This window comes from Carassius auratus, chromosome 5 (genome assembly GCF_003368295.1).
Source record: "Carassius auratus strain Wakin chromosome 5, ASM336829v1, whole genome shotgun sequence".
Taxonomy (NCBI): Eukaryota; Metazoa; Chordata; class Actinopteri; order Cypriniformes; family Cyprinidae; genus Carassius; species Carassius auratus.
The window spans coordinates 7,941,460-7,961,227 of NC_039247.1; the positions used below are offsets into that span (position 1 = coordinate 7,941,460).

General features: G+C 37.1%; 1 protein-coding gene across 1 annotated transcript; it reads left to right on the forward strand.

The window, feature by feature from the left end:
* The first annotated feature begins 1,711 nt into the window (after nt 1-1,711).
* LOC113073284 (apical junction component 1 homolog) lies at nt 1,712-19,199 on the forward strand. The gene is made up of 2 exons (XM_026246177.1): nt 1,712-1,869; nt 15,277-19,199. The coding sequence occupies exon 2, from the start codon at nt 15,330-15,332 to the stop codon at nt 18,627-18,629; it is 3,300 nt and encodes a 1,099-aa protein (XP_026101962.1). The 5' UTR covers nt 1,712-1,869; nt 15,277-15,329; the 3' UTR covers nt 18,630-19,199.
* The last annotated feature ends 569 nt before the right edge of the window (nt 19,200-19,768 follow it).

Here is a 19,768-nt window from a genome sequence, read left to right on the forward strand (position 1 = left end):
CATCTATTTGTTGTTCTATCCATCCATTCATCATGCTATCCATATATCCGTCATTCTATCCATCCCATGTGTGTTATATATATAGTAATATTTAATTATAAAAGCTGCCAAAGAAATATGATTGATAATTCAGTGACAAAATTACAGTGCCAAATATTTCTGTAGAAGCACATCATGCGAGGAGCTCAGTTTGTGAGACTCAAGGAGTTGCTCCCATGCACGGTAGGTTGTTCCAAATCGCTCACATCATCTCAGTATACAGCGCTGCTCACAAGGTTTGGAAACGAGCCATAAAGAGGATTTATGATGAATAAAATGAAAGCGCTGATTCGTCTTGAAGCCATCAGTCATACAGGCCTGAATGAATACATCATAATTACAGCGTTATCCTCTAATGCATGCAAGTTGTTGTGATTTTAATCCTTTTTATTTATTTATTTTTTTACGGCATACGGCGTGTTATTGCCACACAGTGCTGCCTCGTTTGCATTCTTTTACTTTTCACACCAGTGTAAGGTCGTTTGTAGTGAAATGACAAGCGGTCTTGAATAATCACTGTAGGACGAGGAGGATGTCATGTTTATAAGCTGCTTTCACAGCTGTGTGTTTGATTACATGTGTTCTTCAGGTTCTTTGGTGATCTTATTAACCCTCATCGGTCAGCATTCGACAGACTGATAGTCCCCATGGAGGTCTTTTAGTAGAATTTGTGAGTATTGATCTGCTTCCCCTCAAACACCTTAACTGCCTGCTGAGACGAAGCCCAAATCCCTTTAATTGTAATGGATTGAAGCAGCTTTCAAAGCAAACATTTGAATGTATTTCTGAATTACATTAGAGGATAAGTTGAAGTTGTCATTCTTTCATCATTGTTTATGTATGTTTAAAAAAAAAAAAGACAGTGCAAAAAAAATAAAAATTAAATGCAATTTTTTTGAAGACTTACTGACAGATGAGCACATCTTTTCTGACATTAACATTGGCATGTTGTGTTTACCTGCTTATATTTGTCTGGAATCCCTTTAATAGGTTGTTTACTGGCAGGTTCTTACTTGTTATTGTTACAATTTATATAAGCCACAAAGCATAATTTAATAAGAAGAAGAAGAAGAAGAAGAATTGTTGTTGTTTGTGTTGTTGTTGCTATAGTTGTATGCATTTATTTCTGGAAATAACAACAATGATAGCATGGTCGCATTTTAGCATGAAAGTGCCTGCAATAACAATAATGATTATTATTATTTGTTGTTAACATAACATAATATAACAATATTATATTAATAATAAAATTAGAATTATAAGAATATAGTTTTTCATAATTGTAATAACAATAATAATACTTTATTATTTATAATAATAATAATAATAATAGGAATTCTTTATTCATTCATTCTTATCCGTAAGGTACACACTGAAAAAATATATGGCGGTACTTTGATCTATCTCGCGCTATTTAGACGGTGAACAAAGTTATTTTAAAGAAAAACATGGTAATACTGAATACTGCACATATATATATAAATGTGTTTGCATGTATAATCTTTGATGTCATCACTGTAACATGGCACCCCCTCTCTGTCTCTTTGTAAGGGCAGACAAGGAAGATACAGGCTTTCAGAGGTTTAACATACATTTTACATCATAGCCAGAGGCGTCGGCCCCGCCCCTTTTGAACGCATATTGGACGCCGGTGCTGAGGAGACGCGCGCGGATAGTAACGCCACAGATGCGCTCATCAGCTGAGGCGTGAGGACTACACGATTCGCCGATACTACAGCCGCCTTCACGCTAAAATGCGACTCAGCACATTATAAAGCATAAGCGCTTTGCATGATGGATATTTATGCTACTGGTGGATGGATTAAAACGGTAAGGAGCATCGCGCGTGACAGATGAACGCAGCTTTTCTGACATTGACATTGAAAACACGCGCATCGATATTTGACAGATGACACGATCGATTTGAAAACGATCAGTGCGGTTGCATGAACTAATCTGTCGCTGTGGAAATAATTTGATGTTGTAGGGAATCAGAGTTGCGCATGATGCTATATAATGAATGCATTACTCATATACGTGAGGAATTACCTATGAAACCTCCCTTCAGCTTTATGCATTGCTTTTCAATGCTCATTTACCGACAGTCTGCGACGTGAGTTCTAACAGCAGCTTAATTACATTATTACATTGCTATTATCTTGTGCATGCAACTTATTGCGTGCAACAGAGGTGTTTCCCTAGTGTTCATTTGTCATAATGTGTGCCGATGTCTTCATTATTATTAAGGTTATGTAATGCAGTCGTGGATTTTTCGACGTCAGGAGATGCATGGCCAGGGCTGGGAATCCTACTAGTTAAAGTGAACTAACCTCTCATGTTGCCCGATGAAATGGTGTACTTGTGTCACGTGATGTGGGATGTTCTGGGGCTATACGTCATCGCGCGATGGTGACTAGAGACTGTAATGTGCATCATTCTGCTTGCTGGAGCTGCAGTGTGCACCAGAGGTTTGCATGACACAATCCCTTTTTATAGCATTTAAAGGGATCATTTGGCGTGCAATGAAAATTGTTTCATTATGGACTCATTTTAAAAATGATGTTATTAGTGTTTTAAATGGAAAAACAAAAAGATGATTGATTTTTTTTAAGAACACACACATTTCTTGTCCACAAAAGGACAGTTCATTTAGTGACGATGGCTTTCAAAGTGCAAGTGATGTTTGTCCATCTCTTAAATGCTTATCTTTTTATTCATCCCACCCTTGTGAAAATAGAAGTGCACTTTTTCATCAATAGTAGACTATTACAGACATACTTCAGTGAATACTGAATATAATGTTTTCAGACACTTAATTGCATATTATTTGCAATTAAATTAATAATAATAAATTAATATTAAATGCAAAATGTTTTTGACACATTAAGTAGGTCTTACATACATATTTATGTGTAATTTAATTATTTATTTTGTCTTTGAAACATGGTGTACTGCCAGATATACTGAAATTGTAATTTCAAATATGAAATTTACGTTTAAAAGACATACTTTAAATGTAATACTAAATAACACACAAGTGCTTGTGCTTTAAAACAGTTTTTTGACATTATTACAAAGTGCACTTTTAAAAGCTCTCATGCTTCAGAAAACTTTGAATGTATTGCACAAGTTGTATGATTATTTTGCTTTTTTGTTTTGCTTGACAGACGTGGTCACTATGAACTGTTATTATAATATATTTGCAAAAATGCATAAATTTAAATATGGAAGAGAGCTAAATTCTACTTTTGTCTGGCCAAAAAAAAAAAAAAAAAAAAATGCATCATGCAGAATTTTACAAAATATTAATCTGAATGATGTATCCTGTGGTACCTTACAGTGATGTATTGTTAATAGAAACTGTTCACAGGAAACACTGTTGCCTTCACTCGCACTGGAACCTCATTAAGCTCAATCAGAATTGCATTACATATATCCCTCCCTCACTCTCTCATGCATGTGTACGGGTCGTCTCTTGTACATTACATGCACGCTTAACTGACTCATATGTTTCTATTTATACTCTGTATTAAAAGCATCCACTGCATTATTTGAGCAGCTTCTAAGAAAAAGAGAGAGGACAGTGTTTCTCTTTAGAAATCACGTTCTGTGCAGCTTTGAAGAGCTCAGTGTAATTATGAAAACCAGCTGAATAAAACACTTTCTATCCAGCAAAAAAACTAATAATACTATTATTTATCTGCTGCAGTTTTATTTAAGTATTATTTAAATTCTATTATAGTATTTTTTAAAGAGCCACACAGATGGGAAATCAAAAATGACCTGTATTACAGTGTATGATGTAGCTGTCCATCAGTGTAAACAATGTGCAAAGTAATTAAACCAAAAAGTACACGATTTATAAAGTTATTGGCTTCTAAAATAAGGAGTCGACTCTGAATCGCTGAAACGAGTCGTTATAGATTTCAAATCTTTTGCCCATCTCTATGTACGTCACTAGGAACACTTTGCATAATAATCTCCGCCTACCGTCTTGGGAGAAACCGAACTCTGACCTGCCCCACCCCCCCTACACACAGACGCTCTGGTTGGTGTGAGAGCATCATGTCGAGGAGACAGTGTGTTTTTAATTGTAAAGGCAAGTTTGCTTTGTTTTTACTGCCAAAGAATGAAGATCAGAAGAACCAATGGCTAAAATTATTTTTTACCACAATACCAGAGCAGTATAACAAATCCCTTTTGTTGTGTTCACAACATTTCACTGATGACTGCTTTTCTAATCTTGGTGAGTACAAGGCGGGATTTTCAAAGCGTTTGGCCATAAAAGAGGGTTCATTACCAACTTTATTTAGAACAACGAGCATCTCCGAATCACAACGCAAAGTATGATTATGAAGTTATGTGTCTGTTTTCTCCCGAGCGTCTTATCAGTATGTGTGCTGTCTGCGCTGATCGTCATGTACAAACACGTCATTAAAATGAAGTGTAACCGTTAATACTCAACGAAGAGACATGAGAGAGATATCTATAGAAAGCTTGACATGTCTACTTTAAAACAAACAAGTGCTGCCGAACAGATATTCTGTGATAAAGTAATCCATATGAAAACAACGCGATGTCTGTTTTTCACGTCTCCCTTCGTTATATCTAATGTGACCACGCCCCTGTGCTGAACGTGCTATTCAGATTCAAACTGAAGCGCGCGGCTTGAATACACCCACACAGAAGAAAAAGCAGCGAGACTGTTCAAGTTTTTTATTTTACTGTTTGCTTCGCGATGAGAGGAATAAGACATAATTCACCCCAAACAGATGCTAACGCATAGTTTACCGTGGAGGTGTGTGCGGAACAGCCAATCAAATCTGACTATGTTAGTTGACCAATCAGAACACAGTATGCTACCGAAAGGTGGGGTTTAAGGAAACTGAATCTTTTGAACAGCTTCGTGTGAACCGTTTGGGGATCTCTGAGAATTTAGGTAATTTTAAAATGATATTTTAACAAAATGACAATGTTTTTTAACTTTTGATGGATTTAAACCTAATGTACAGGACTTATAAACAGTGATAGGATGCTTAGAATTTTCATCTTACTGGCTCTTTAATAAATTTCAATGAGCTTTTATTTTTATATTTTAATGTTAATATTCAATTAATATTAATCTTTTGTCATTTTGATTAGTTTGTGTGTGTGTGTGTGTAGATATATAGAATAACAATTTTTTAAATAACAAAAAATATATATATTTTTTTTTATATCACTATTATTTTTTTTCCTAAAACTGTGTTTACAGGTGCATCTCAATAAATTGGAATTTCGTGGAAAAGTTTATTTCAGTTATTCAAATTCAATGTTATTCAAAATAAATTCAATGCACACAGACTGAAGTAGTTTGAGTCTTTGGTTCTTTTAATTGTGATGATTTTGGCTTACATTTAACAAAAACCTACAAAAAATCTCAACAAATTAGAATACTTCATATTAGACCAATAAAAAATATTTTTTAGTGAATTGTTGTCCTTCTGGGAAGTATCTTAATTTACTGTACAGGTGCCAAATCCTGCTGGAAAATGAAATTTTTAAAATGAGCATCTTTAAAAAGCTGGCAATGAAAAATTTGGCAATGAATGTTTGTTGCTTACCCTCCTTGTGAAGGGTGTCAGTGATTGTCTTCTGGACATCTGTCAGATCAGTCTTCCCCATGATTGTGTAGTCTAGTGAACCAAACTGAGAGACTATTTTAAAGGCTCTGGAAACCTCTGCAGGTGTTTTGAGTTGATTGGCATGTCACCATATTCAGATTTTTTGAGATTGAATTGGTGGGTTTTTGTTAAATGTGAGCCAAAATCATCACAATTAAAAGAACCAAAGACTTAAACTACTTCAGTCTGTGTGCATTGAATTTAATTCACAAGTTTCACAATTTGAGTTGAATTACTGAAATTAACTCTTTCACGACATTCTAATTTATTGAGATGCACCTGTAAATCTTGCGATTCTGCTTCTTTTACCTCACAATTATGAGAAAAAGTGTAAATTGTAAAATTTAACTCAGAATAGTTAGATTATATCTTTATTTTATTATTTTTTGCCATATGGCAGAAACAAGCTTCCATAAAAAGCAGTACTAGTAACATAATCATAATTTTCAGTCAAAGTGTCTTAGACGTTTCATTTTAGTGTGTTACTTCATTTGTCAATAAATCATTGTGTTGTTTGGTTTGCTTGATGTTCAGTCAAGCAAAGGTCTGTATAGTTATATCTTGGCAAGTAAAATCTAAACTTTGAGTGGACCTCGGTGAAAAATAATTTTAAGCGATAAAAAGTGTATGATGTGACCGATTAATTAGTGCATGATCAGAACTTATCTTTGACCGAATCCTGACGTTATGTTATTTTTAGCTTGTTTTATAAATGCCCTGGCATACTCCGATGTGAAAAGCTTTGCTATCTCCGCTCTGGCGATTGCATCTTTCTGTTTGCTCATATGGGTCAAGGAGCTTCTACAAAGCATGATTCACTCAAAAGAGTTTAACTGAAGGGGTCTTTCTCATACTCTCTCTTCGCTGAGGTTAAGAGTTAGATGATGCAGATAAAGTTTGCTTTTAGTGCATAGAATGATTTAGCTTCTACATGTGTTTTATATTGTTCTACAAATAGATAACATTGCCTGGTTATAATCTGGATGAATGTCTGGGTCATATTTCACCCCAAAAAGTGCATTCTAAACCATTGTCACGACAGTTTCTTTTGATTTTGTGGCAAAATATCCATTTGATTTGACAGCATTTAAAAGCAGAATGTCTTGTGCATCAGAAATTAGACTCAGGCTTGTAAACTGCTTTTGATGTGAATCATCATGTGGCAGCACGATAAAAACAACAAAGGTGCATTTTAAAACCATTTCTTTTTTTATATTTGGACAAATTATGCAATATTTTGTGAGATGCACAAAAGCAAAACCTATTTCGGATCAGACCTAACTAGCTTGATATTTTCACAAATTTTTGTGGCAACAAAAAATATTACAAAGTTGCATTTTTTAATGATTATTGTGACAATTTCTTGCTTTTTTTTTTTTATTTTGGGGGTAAAAATGTGCCATTCTTTGTGAGATGCATGAGTGCAGAACAGAAGGTTTAGGCTTGCAAAACTGGATATTTTTACATGAATTATTGTGGGGCAACAAAATAAAAACCCAATAGAGGTGAATTTTTTAATCGTTAGCTTGGCTATTTTTTACATTTTGGATTTTGTGGTAAAACACGCAACTTTAATGAGATGCTTGAGATACTGTATACCTTTTAAAGCAGAGCCTCTTGTGGATCATAAATCAGGTTCAGTTTTTCCACATGAATTATTCTGTGGCACCGTTTTTGTAGATTAGGGCAGTCGTGACCCGCCTATAGTGTGTCCCCAGGGACGGTTTGTGGCCTGTGTTTGACTTGGCCTGGTTCTGATTTTATGAGACAAACTCCTGTCATGTTCACGAGTGAAAGTGGATTACAGAGATTAGAGATTGACTGACAGCACAGACGCTGCGCAAAGACAGGGTCAGATACTGGGAAGCTCTTTGGCTGGGAATATGATGGGAATCATGGGATAGTCGGGAGCAGCCGGGAGAAATGGGGAGGAGGAAATGATGTTGTCTGCTGATGTCAGTGTCTTTCTGAATATCACTTTTTCATGGATGTTAGTGAATAGTTAAGGGATAGTTCACCCCAAAATGCATATTCTGTCATCATTTATTCACCCTCGTATTGTTCCATACTGTTTAATTTAGCCCTTCATTTTAACATTAAACGAGTAAAATCTTTAGTAGTTGATCATGAATTTAAAATAACTATAATTATCTCTGTGTCAGTTCCATTCTTTAAATGTTTTACAAAACTGCATGCTGCAAATATATAATTACTAAAGAATTACTAATGAAAAAGTTCAGCAAATCAGCATAATATGATTTCTAAAGGATCGTGTGACACGTAATGATGCTGAAAAATCAGATTTGAATCACAATGATAAATTATATTTTCAAATATATTCAAATAGCAAAGAGTTATTTTAAATTCTAATAATATGTAAAATTTTTACTGTATTTTTGATCAATTCAAATCAACCTCTGTGAGCATAAAAGACTTCTTTCAAAAACATAAAAAAATATTGCTGCCTCATACTTTAGAAACCTATTCAGCATAATGTTCTATTGCAGGTAAAACGCTGGTATTTTCTATGTTAGATGAACATAAGTTCATCAGGTATTTAATGGGTGTGTGGAGGCGTTGGGTGTTGCCAGATAAACCTGAACAGATGGTCGTATGGGAGGGAGCAGGTTTTGATGGAGTCTGTCATCAATGATTTTTCACAGATCATGACTCAGACCAGCCTTGCTACAGTACGTCCCATGATTGCTTTATTTCCCACACCGGCAGTGATGCTTTTCTGTCACAGATCTGCATTTTTGCAGTGTTCGTTTAAAAGCTCAAGCTGCAGGATTGGGAGTTTTTTTGTTTCCAAGCCTTTCACAACACTCCCAATTTCCCCCATATCGAATGGGCTCATTATGCAAAATTAGCACCGGGCGTTCAGCGAGGAATGGACCGCATTGTCATGGAAAGGATCTATTCAAGTCTGCAGTAATGTGTAGCATTATGAGACTAGACTGCCATTTATAAGACTGATGGGGTCTGATAGGAAGGGTCTGAGGAATTCACATCAAGAAATAATCAGTGTGTTAAAAGGCTTGAAAAGTCTGAGCAAGAAACCTTGACTTTCATTTGCGAAAGTGTGTTTGTGCGTGCACATGAAATATCTGTTTCTCAAGCAAAATTATTCCACTTGTGATTTCAAAGAACTTGAAACTGAACCTACATTGGACTGCTTTGTGTTTTTAGCTTGTCTATCAGCATTATTTTCATATAATTTATTAACTGTTAAAGTATATATATATATATATATATATATACAGTTTTGTTCAAAATAATAGCAGTACAATGTGACTAACCAGAATAATCAAGGTTTTTAGTATATTTTTTATTGCTACGTGGCAAACAAGTTACCAGTAGGTTCAGTAGATTGTCAGAAAACAAACAAGACCCAGCATTCATGATATGCACGCTCTTAAGGCTGTGCAATTGGGCAATTAGTTTAAAGGGGTGTGTTCAAAAAAATAGCAGTGTCTACCTTTGACTGTACAAACTCAAAACTATTTTTTACAAACATTTTTTTTTTTCTGGGATTTAGCAATCCTGTGAATCACTAAACTAATATTTAGTTGTATGACCACAGTTTTTTAAAACTGCTTGACATCTGTGTGGCATGGAGTCAACCAACTTGTGGCACCTCTCAGCTGTTATTCCACTCCATGATTCTTTAACAACATTCCACAATTCATTCACATTTCTTGGTTTTGCTTCAGAAACAGCATTTTTGATATCACCCCACAAGTTCTCAATTGGATTAAGGTCTGGAGATTGGGCTGACCACTCCATAACATTAATTTTGTTGGTTTGGAACCAAGACATTGCCCGTTTACTAGTGTGTTTTGGGTCATTGTCTTGTTGAAACAACCATTTCAAGGGCATGTCCTCTTCAGCATAGGGCAACATGACCTCTTCAAGTATTTTAACATATGCAAACTGATCCATGATCCCTGGTATGCGATAAATAGGCCCAACACCATAGTAGGAGAAACATGCCCATATCATGATGCTTGCACCTCCATGCTTCACTGTCTTCACTGTGTACTGTGGCTTGAATTCAGAGTTTGGGAGTCGTCTCACAAACTGCCTGTGGCCCTTGGACCCAAAAAGAACAATTTTACTCTCATCAGTCCACAAAATGTTCCTCCATTTCTCTTTAGGCCAGTTGATGTGTTCTTTGGCAAATTGTAACCTCTTCTGCACATGCCTTTTTTTTAACAGAGGGACTTTGCGGGGGATTCTTGAAAATAGATTAGCTTCACACAGACGTCTTCTAACTGTCACAGTACTTACAGGTAACTCCAGACTGTCTTTGATCATCCTGGAGGTGATCATTGGCTGAGCCTTTGCCATTCTGGTTATTCTTCTATCCATTTTGATGGTTGTCTTCCGTTTTCTTCCACGTCTCTCTGGTTTTGCTCTCCATTTTAAGGCATTGGAGATCATTTTAGCTGAACAGCCTATCATTTTTTGCACCTCTTTATAGGTTTTCCCCTCTCTAATCAACTTTTTAATCAAAGTACGCTGTTCTTCTGAACAATGTCTTGAACGACCCATTTTCCTCAGCTTTCAAATGCATGTTCAACAAGTGTTGGCTTCATCCTTAAATAGGGGCCACCTGATTCACACCTGTTTCTTCACAAAATTGATGACCTCAGTGATTGAATGCCACACTGCTATTTTTTTGAACACACCCCTTTCAACTAATTCAACTAATTGCCCAATTGCACAGCCTTAAGAGCGTGTATATCATGAATGCTGGGTCTCATTTGTTTTCTGACAATCTACTGAACCTACTGGTAACTTGTTTGCCACGTAGCAATAAAAAAATATACGAAAAACCTTGATTATTCTGGTTAGTCACATTGTACTGCTATTATTTTGAACAATACTGTATATATATATATATATATACTTATACTGCATGTGAACTGCTTCATACAAAAGGAAAAATCATGCTGATTACATTAGTATATATACAGTGTGTATAGGCTGGTTTATATAGACTGTTGTTGTGTATGTGAGTGCATTGCATACGCTTCATACATGAACATTTTAGGTTGCATTTTAAGGAGTGCCGTTTGCTTTGTCAAAATATTTGTTCAGGTTGTCACTCCATTTATAGCTGGATAAACCTCACATTTCCATGCATTTCATGGATACTTAATGTACAGTTCTTTCTAACGTAGTACATTTAGTCTACAGTAAAGAGAAAAGCAACCACAGAGGAAACGTGTGGCGGTAAAGAGGCTCATATGTTCAATAATTCACATCCATCTGTAGCTCTGTGCTGGGTTAAAAGGGTCGGCTGGCATCAGCAGCAATGAGACGGTGCAATACGGGCATGTTCACACACTTTACAGATGACAAGGTCAAAGGCCACGGAAAGGCCAAAGTCTTGACTCCTTTGAGTGCCCTTATTGCTGGAGTTGGCAATTTTTATTTATTTTTTTATTTTTTTCAGTGAGCTGCTGAACAAATGTCCCTGTTAACCCTCATAGCAAATCTATTTCAAATTAAAAGTGCACTATATGCATCACTCAGTGGCATCACTCAGACTCAAAGGGATAGTTTACCCAAAAAACGAAAATGTACTGTTAATTTGCTCACCCTCAGGCCATCTAGGACAGGTGACTTTTTCTTCAGTAGAACAGTAAAGAAGATATTTAGGTGATTCATAAAATGCAAGGCAATACATCGTTTTCATTACAAATTTTCATTTTTGTGTGAGCTGTTCCTTTAATATCATGTAGTTTTGCTTCTCAAGTAAATGTATCTTGATTTATGTTTAGATATTTGTATTGGAAAACAAGACAATTATCCTAATAAAATAATTTTTGCATTGTATTCTTCCAGATCAATCTTGGTTAAAGGTGTTTCATATTATGCCAGTATGAAGTCACTGTAAGGCTCTTTTGCCTTCCAGAACAATTTAATATTCTCACATACTGAATAAGTAATTGAAACAAAACTGCATGCAATTTTAAATTAACCAGATCCATGAATAATAAATTACTTGATTAATTCATTAAAACAAATAACAATAATGATGATAATGGAAAATGATTTAATGTGTTGTGTGATTTAATTTGACATTACCCATTTCCTGCTGTCATGATTTAGTGGCTTCTTTCCTTATATAGAACTAAAAAGAATACATAATGTACATAAGCTTTATCATATAATAAAAAAAAAAAGCATTTGCTAGTGAGGAAATTGTGCGGTGCTTTCTTGTTCAATTATGTGAAATGTGTGAAGCTTAGTGCTCAGTTCTGTTAAGGGATCAAGGTCATCACTGATAATTATGACAGCTTTTATGTGCTGCAAACAGTTTGTCTTTGTTGTTCATTATTTTTGGGGTCCGTACCTTGTTTTTAAATTTTATGGAATTATGCAAAAATAGATTTAAATATAATTCATATACCTCTTCTATGATGATTTTTATTTTTATTTAATTTTTTTAAGAATTACATTTGATTTTGATATTGTTTTGGGGCTTCAATTAAAATTTTTAAGGGGTTTATTTACCCTGAGACTGGAAAACTCTGGAATGTTGAGCACATCATTACAACATAAAAATTTTCGTGATATTTTAAATGAAAATTATTATTATTATTATTATTATTATTATAATTATTATACAATTATGTGTACACAAGTGGTGTAAGGAAAATATTGTATTATTTTGTCATTGGACACAGTGGCGGCTCCAGACAATTTTGATTGGGGGGGCAATGGGGGGTCCTGGTCTTTTCAAGGGGGGTCTCATGAAAACCAACAAAAAATACAGTGGACATGGCTAATAACTGCATATTTCTGCTACTAAACAACAAAAACACCTTCGCAATGTAAACAAATGACAGGCTACATTTGTTATTCATATCCTTCACACTGCACTTTCATGTCAGGTATATTATGCATTTTTATTGACATTGATATTTTTACATTTATTTCCAGATAGATATTATTGAGTTTACAGGCTAAAGTGGTCTTGCTGTTGTAAACACTGTTGCTATTGTAGAAAAAATATTTGCATCACATTTAAAATATAATTATATTTTAATTCATTTCTGAATTGTTTTTGTTTTTATAATGATAATTCAGAGAATGAGAAAATCTGAATAAGCCTTACCAGTGTTGTGATAATTATTTTTACGTGTTAAAAATAAATAAGTACTGTAATATAATAAAAGTTTATTCAAATAACATAAAAAAGAACAGACCCCTCGATGCCTGTGAAACTTTTCTCCCTCTAACAGCACGCTAGTGTTACTTCTACACTACAGGCTACACACAGCAATATAAACAACGTATCTGCATGTTCTCACATCACATCGTTCTTGTAAAATAATAATAAGTAAATAAACACCAAAATCACTTCTCTGAGAATGAAACACCACTTACCAGCTGCCACGATGTTGAAAATATCCTCTAGCAATTAAAAAATGCGCGTGCAGCATGAGGAATCTTCACGGTTGGATGAGGTCGTAGTCAGGTGAACGGTCATCATGTTGGTCATTTTATTTACGGCTAAATTATTATTAATAAATTGTACTAATATTATGATTGGGCGTGGGCAGGCATTCACAAAAGTGTATGTTATTACAAAAAAAAATTGAGGAAATTTTGCTTTGACAAAAGGGCACTTAAGGGGCAAAGGAGCAGGTGCTCAAGTGAACCGGTTCTTTCGGACAATTCGATCAAATAAACCAGTTGAAAAAAAATGGTTCACCGGTTCTTTTGCGCTCGATGTAATGCCGTCATTGGCGATGATTGCCCTTCATTCAAGCCTTTGGTTTACCCGCGCTTATAACATTAGCACAGAATCTGTTCAGAATCAATCACCAAAAGAATCAGTTCGGTTCAGATGCGCTCTGTGTCAGTCTGCTTCACGCTGAATCACGCATGCGCAGTTATCATCAGCTCATCGGTTCTCGAATCGGACGCGTCCGACAGAAACGGTTCTCGGTTCAGTGTATGAATAAATGTCGAAATAATTATTATTTATTATTGTTCTGCGTAGTTTGAAGAGAAACATTTTTGTATCTTTATCCCGAATATATATATTTTTTAATCAGGAAGAGGCTGGGGGGTCAAATGGGGGGTCAAGGCATTTTTTGGCAGGGTCTTGAGACCCCCCAAGACCCCCCCTGGCGCCGCCGGTGATGGACATATGAAACCAACATGAATACAAACATTGCATTTATTAACATTAAAATGGATTTTTAAAAGCGCTTTCCTTGTCATCATCTAAGACAATCTTGTGTCATTGTTCCTGCCGTTTTCCTGGACTCTTTTTTTCTAGAATAAATTTATACATATTTTTTTTAACTAATGATGCATTTCCAAATTAGTTGGGGAAATAAAATATGTTGCATGCACAAGTCTGGTGACAATGCTTATGTTGGTAGACGGTGGGTGTTCCATATGCACATGCGTTACTCAATTGCGTGCAGCAGTGTGAAAAGCTGCCAGACTAACACTCGGTGAGTAAACAGCGTCTGGGCATAGTCATGTTTGTAGAAGTGTCAGTTCCTTCTTTACATAATATCCATAGTAGAAAAAAGATGTGAGGAGGTCTTGAAATCCATTTAATCTCCCTTTTGCAAAAAAACGGACATTGACTATAGTGGGAACTAAATGTGAATTGAAAAAAAATCTAGAAGTGTATATACAGTAGTCAACATTTACAGTGGATCAAAAAGGCACATCAAAGTTTTCCTAAGACAAGAGTGCTTTTAATTTTAGGACAGCTTTGATCCACTTTAAATGTTGACTAGTGTATTCCGTTGCAAGCATTACTTTGATTGTATCTTTAATGACAACATGCATTATTCCAGGTGTGTCCTCTTTGTATAATACGGATCTTCATGACAAATGATTGCACCTGTTTTACATAAGGTTTTTGAGAATGACAAGATGTCGAAGAGCCTTCAAAGAGCCTAATTTAGACTGAAGACACTATTTTTGTACTGCCTTAAACCTGCAGATTTAAACTGATGTAAGTTTAATTTGAAGCCAAGCATAAGAGAAAAAAAAAAGTTTTGAATTACATAAGCGTTCTTAAGCGATTTACGGGTGAAAAGAAAAAATTTTGTACTAGGGATTCAGTGCAATTCTGTTGAGTATGTGTATGTGTATGTACTATGATGATTATGAGATGAAGTTGTTACCAGGGGAAATATCATCCAACCAAATTACTTGCATACATCCTGCCAACATATTTTGCTGAAAAACACAATGCAGTTAAACAATAACAGAATCAGAATTAGGTTTATTTGATGTGTACATTTGCACTTAATCTTGGCTTGACGAGTTGCTCCCCAGGGTAAACTTACACATGCAATGCTTATCAAATAATGATGAACAGTGTGAGGCTATAGGATACTGAATATTATGCGGTTATTGTTTACAATATTAAATACGGACTATTTAAATGTAATGTTTTTTTTTAATGGTTATCAGCCACTTCCTAAAAACACTGTTTGCATTCACACTTAGTATTACAGATCATATCCATAAGGTGGTTTGAATGCAACTTGTACTAATCTTGTTTTATTTTCTTCCTCTCTTGCAGGGAACCTTAACCTAAACAAATTTAATGGGGAAAATTAGAAGAGCCTCATTAAGATGACACGCACAGATCCACCTGATATACTAGTATCAACAGTGTATCAAGATGTTAAAGTGAACTCCCTCTCGAACCACTCCAAAGCCTTTCATCCCTCAAAACAATGTGATTCCCCATCCATCAGCAAACTGGAGAACACTCGAAAAAGCAAAAGCAAAAAGAGGCACTGCCGTAACTTTGACACAGAGTCTATGGACAAACTCAGATATCATACCATAGCAATGGAGTACCCATACCGAAGGGCTGAAAGGTATGCGGCCAATCCAGAGGTTGCCTGGAATGCCTTAGGTCGCCAACAAGGGCATGGACTCCACCGGTTTTCTTCCCCAGACATATTAAGCCACCGTCTCACCTCCCAGCCAATGACTGCTGAGATGTCTGCTGAAATTGCTGTGACAGAACAAAAGAGGAGGACTAGATCTAGAAGTGCCTCACGGGTTCAGACCAGCCTAACTCCTGTATCTTTTGATGCTTCCCCTCCAGTGGCAAGGAGGGGCCGGGAAGCTCAAAGGACGCATCGAAACACTCAGCCAAGGCCGGATGTTTCCCCAAGAAAAGAGTCTTCCTATGCTGCCACGCGGGCACACGTGAATGAAGTACATCCCATCAAACTACAGCCGCAGAGGAGTGATACAAGCAGGTATTCCCCTGTATATGTATCTGAAGGCTTTGACGAAGGAAAACCGGAGAAACCTGCTACTAGTCCTCATGTTCGGTGCCGGGTGGACATCAAACCAGATGAGTCGGCTGTGCAGCAAGGAGGCCGAAAGGCAGCTATACCTCATGTGGACATACCATGGCAGAAGTATCCCAGCAGTGGCAGTCGGAGTCTGACAGTGCCTCGCCATTTCTCCACTTCGAGGACACCAACTCCCACTGACTCCTTCACTGGAGAGTCCAGGCAGGCGTACCAGTATTCGCAAAGTATGCCAAATAGCTACATACAGCCTATGGAGATCCCTTTACAAAAGGTGGTCTCACCACGGGAGCCAAGGGAACAATATGGACGGGAACGAAGGGCTCATTCAAGCCCCAATGTGCCAACTAAATTCTTCTATGCGGAGGATTTGGGGAAGTATGGATCTTCAGCTCCATCAAGGACTTATTATCAAGATGACCGATACAGCATTCCTAGCCAACCCTATTCACCTAAAGTAACGTATGTACAAGATCCAAGGACTCACATTGTTCATACTGTACCTTCCCGGCCATATTTCACAGAAATCGACACCTACCATTACCCTGGACAGCCTGTGTACCCTAAAACCTATGCAGCAAGTGAGCCAGGGGCGTATATAATACAAACACCTCCAGCAAGGACTTTCTATGGTGATGACCCAAGGACATATCAAATTCAAACGGCCCCCCCTCGGATCTTCTACATGGCCAACCCCTACACGCCACCAATGGAGCATCATATTCCCACAAGGGCATATTACACAGAGGGAAGACGGCATGCCCGTGTGGTGCAACCTCAGTCAGAGGACTGGTACGGCTCAGAAGTGTCCAGCTACTCAAGCCATTACCCTTCCTCGTATGTATCACAGGTTACTCCCACAAGAGTTAGACAAGAGCCAAAGCTCACAACTTGGTATGCCAACCCATGCATGGAGCCTGCAAGAACAGTAACAGACCCAAGACCGTACTCAAGATCATGGGATAACATCCTTGACACCCATGTAGAGCGAGAACAGCCAGTACCCCGAGGGAAAAGTGATGAGAATCTTCTTTGTCAGGGGGTACCACAAACTTCAAGTGAAAGACCAAAACCTGTGGTTGTCAACCTTTCCAGCTCACCAAGGCGTTATGCTGCACTGTCTTTATCTGAAAACTCTTTGATTGACAAAAGTCCAACTGAGGCCAGGAGCTCTTCGAGTAAACTGTGGTTTGTCACACCTGAGATTACCATCACAGATAATGATATCAGATCAAGCAATCTTAGTAAACCAGAAGCACGCTCTGCAAGTTGGGATGTGTTGGATTCAAAAAGTGCCCCAAATCAAGAAACCCCTCAACGTGAAACAAAATGCTGCTTTGGAGAATCTACCAAAGAGAAAACGCACAGCAGCACATCCCTACAGCAAAGTTTAGAGCAGCTTGATGAGCTTCTAGCTGACCTTGTCATCGATTACAAACCTCCACGTAGGAGGACCAGTGAAGACATGCTTGATCAACTCAAAAAGCTCATTGATGATGAAGAAGCAGTATCTTCAGCGAGAAAGGATTCGATGGCAGGATCTGAAAGTGGCATGCCACTTGACAAACAACCCACTTCAATAAAAATAGATCCTGACACACTAAGAGACACCGATGGGAGTTGTGACGGCCTGAGAAGTACAGAAGAGTGCTCCCCTGACAAGAGTCCCGATGAGGACGACACAATGATGTGTTCAAACAATAAATGCCGTCGGACTGAGACCTTGTTTAACGCCTGCCTCTACTTTAAGTCCTGTCACAGCTGCTATACCTACTACTGCTCTCGCAACTGTCGCCGTGAAGACTGGGATGTCCACAAGGAGAGCTGCCTCTATGGGCGAATCAGTAGCGTGTGTCGCCACATTATTAAGCACTGTCGAGAAACCACAGAAGTCCATAAAGCTTTCTCCCGTATAGCCAAAGTGGGATACCTGTCTCGAGGCAGAGGAGTCTTGTTTTTGGGATTCCCAAATCCAGGTTCGTCCACAAATTTCCTTCAGTTTGGACTAGAAAGTCTACTCATGTCGCCAACATACTTATCTCTCCGTGAGCTGGAGAGCTTCAAGGATAACCTTGGGGAATATTGCAAGGAGCTCCAAGAGGCAGGAAATGCATATGACCCTAATGAATGTTTTCTCTTGAATGTATCCATCGCTGTTGGTGAACAAGTTCCTGACGGACCATCGCCAAGGGTCCAAGCCCCAACCGTCAGGAAGTTTGCCAAGGTTGCTCTGGCCTCCTACAGCCCAGAAAAAAAGGTCCATCGGAAGGAAAGCGACATGGAGACGTTGATCCTGACCCCACCGCCAGGTATGGCAGACATTGACAAGGAAGGTGAGGAGGGAAGGAAAGCCCGGGAAATCTGCTTCATCAACATTCAGCGGGAGTTGAGGATACGTGGGGTGTTTCTTCGCCATGAGTATCCCAATGTCTACCAAAAGCTCTGTGAGTTTGTTGAGAATAACAGGAGGTTCACGCCAACTACTATTTACCCTATTGATAAAAGGACGGGCAAGCAGTTCATGTGCATGATAATGGCAGCCTCTGAGCCACGAACTTTGGACTGGGTAGCCAACCCACATCTCCTAGATGACATTATTTAAACAAGTGCACCTTTTATATATTAAAGCATAGATCTCACTATAGTACATATCTAAATACATCAAGCTTATTTGTTATAAATGTTTGTAGATATGTATTTTGGTACTGAAAAAAAAACTGTGTTCATGTCTGCAAGGTCAGTATTATACAATGTTGGAATATTGCCCATCAGGTGTTGAATATGAGTAATTCACGCTGTTTATTCATCGATTTGATATCTAGTCCCAGGATTTGTTCATTTATGCTTCACTGGCAATTACCGCCATTATTTTCTTTGTAGCAATTCTCTTTTTATATTATTTTATTGTCCATGAAGATAGAGAGAAAAAACAATCCTTATTTATTTTGAAAACTACAGAATTATGTACCTATTTACATCAGAGCTGAATATTTTTTCCTATGCAAAAAACAACAACAAAACATTACCAACATGTTGAAAATGTTATGGCTAAAGAAATATAAAACTGTTTTTCTTTTTATCACTCAAAATAATATGTATTTTATTGATATATTAAATACAGGCATTATGTTATATTATATAATATTGTATTATTATATAGTTAAAGAAAGAAGAATTTAATGCAGAGTAGAAACACAGTACATACAAAAGGTTGTGGATATTAAATGTACTTTGAGGAACAGCTTTAATTAAAAAGAGAGATGCTTAGAATTAAGCAACACCTAGAATTTTGTGCTCCAACCTGGTAAACTCATTTTTGCAAGTGGTTTACGTAATTTAGGTTTCGGTTTAATGAAGTATTTGGTGCTTTTATGTATGTTTAGTAGAATTACTTGAGCAATAATGTACTTGAAGACAAAATTTGGAAAATATTGGTATCAGTGATGTGCTGCACATTAGGTGTTGGCCGGTACTGTTCCATCAGAAACACTGTGAACCTAGATATCTCTTATATGCCTGTCATTGATAGAGTTTCCTTGTGATCACCTATTAGACTTGGAAATATTTAAGTAGCTGTTAAGATTATGAGGGATATGATATCAGATGCAGCTGTAGTTTCGTCTCTAGAAAAATGGAATCAGAGTTGATGTATGCTATATTGGTTATTAAGCTTGAAAAAATATTGGTGTGTGTTTTTTTGGTTTTGTTTTCACTTGTTTCACAGTTAGATTTCAGATTTTT

Bases quoted from the DNA above. Each gene is read 5' to 3' on its own strand.
- LOC113073284 (XM_026246177.1), top strand. From the start codon at position 15,330: ATGACACGCACAGATCCACCTGATATACTAGTATCAACAGTGTATCAA.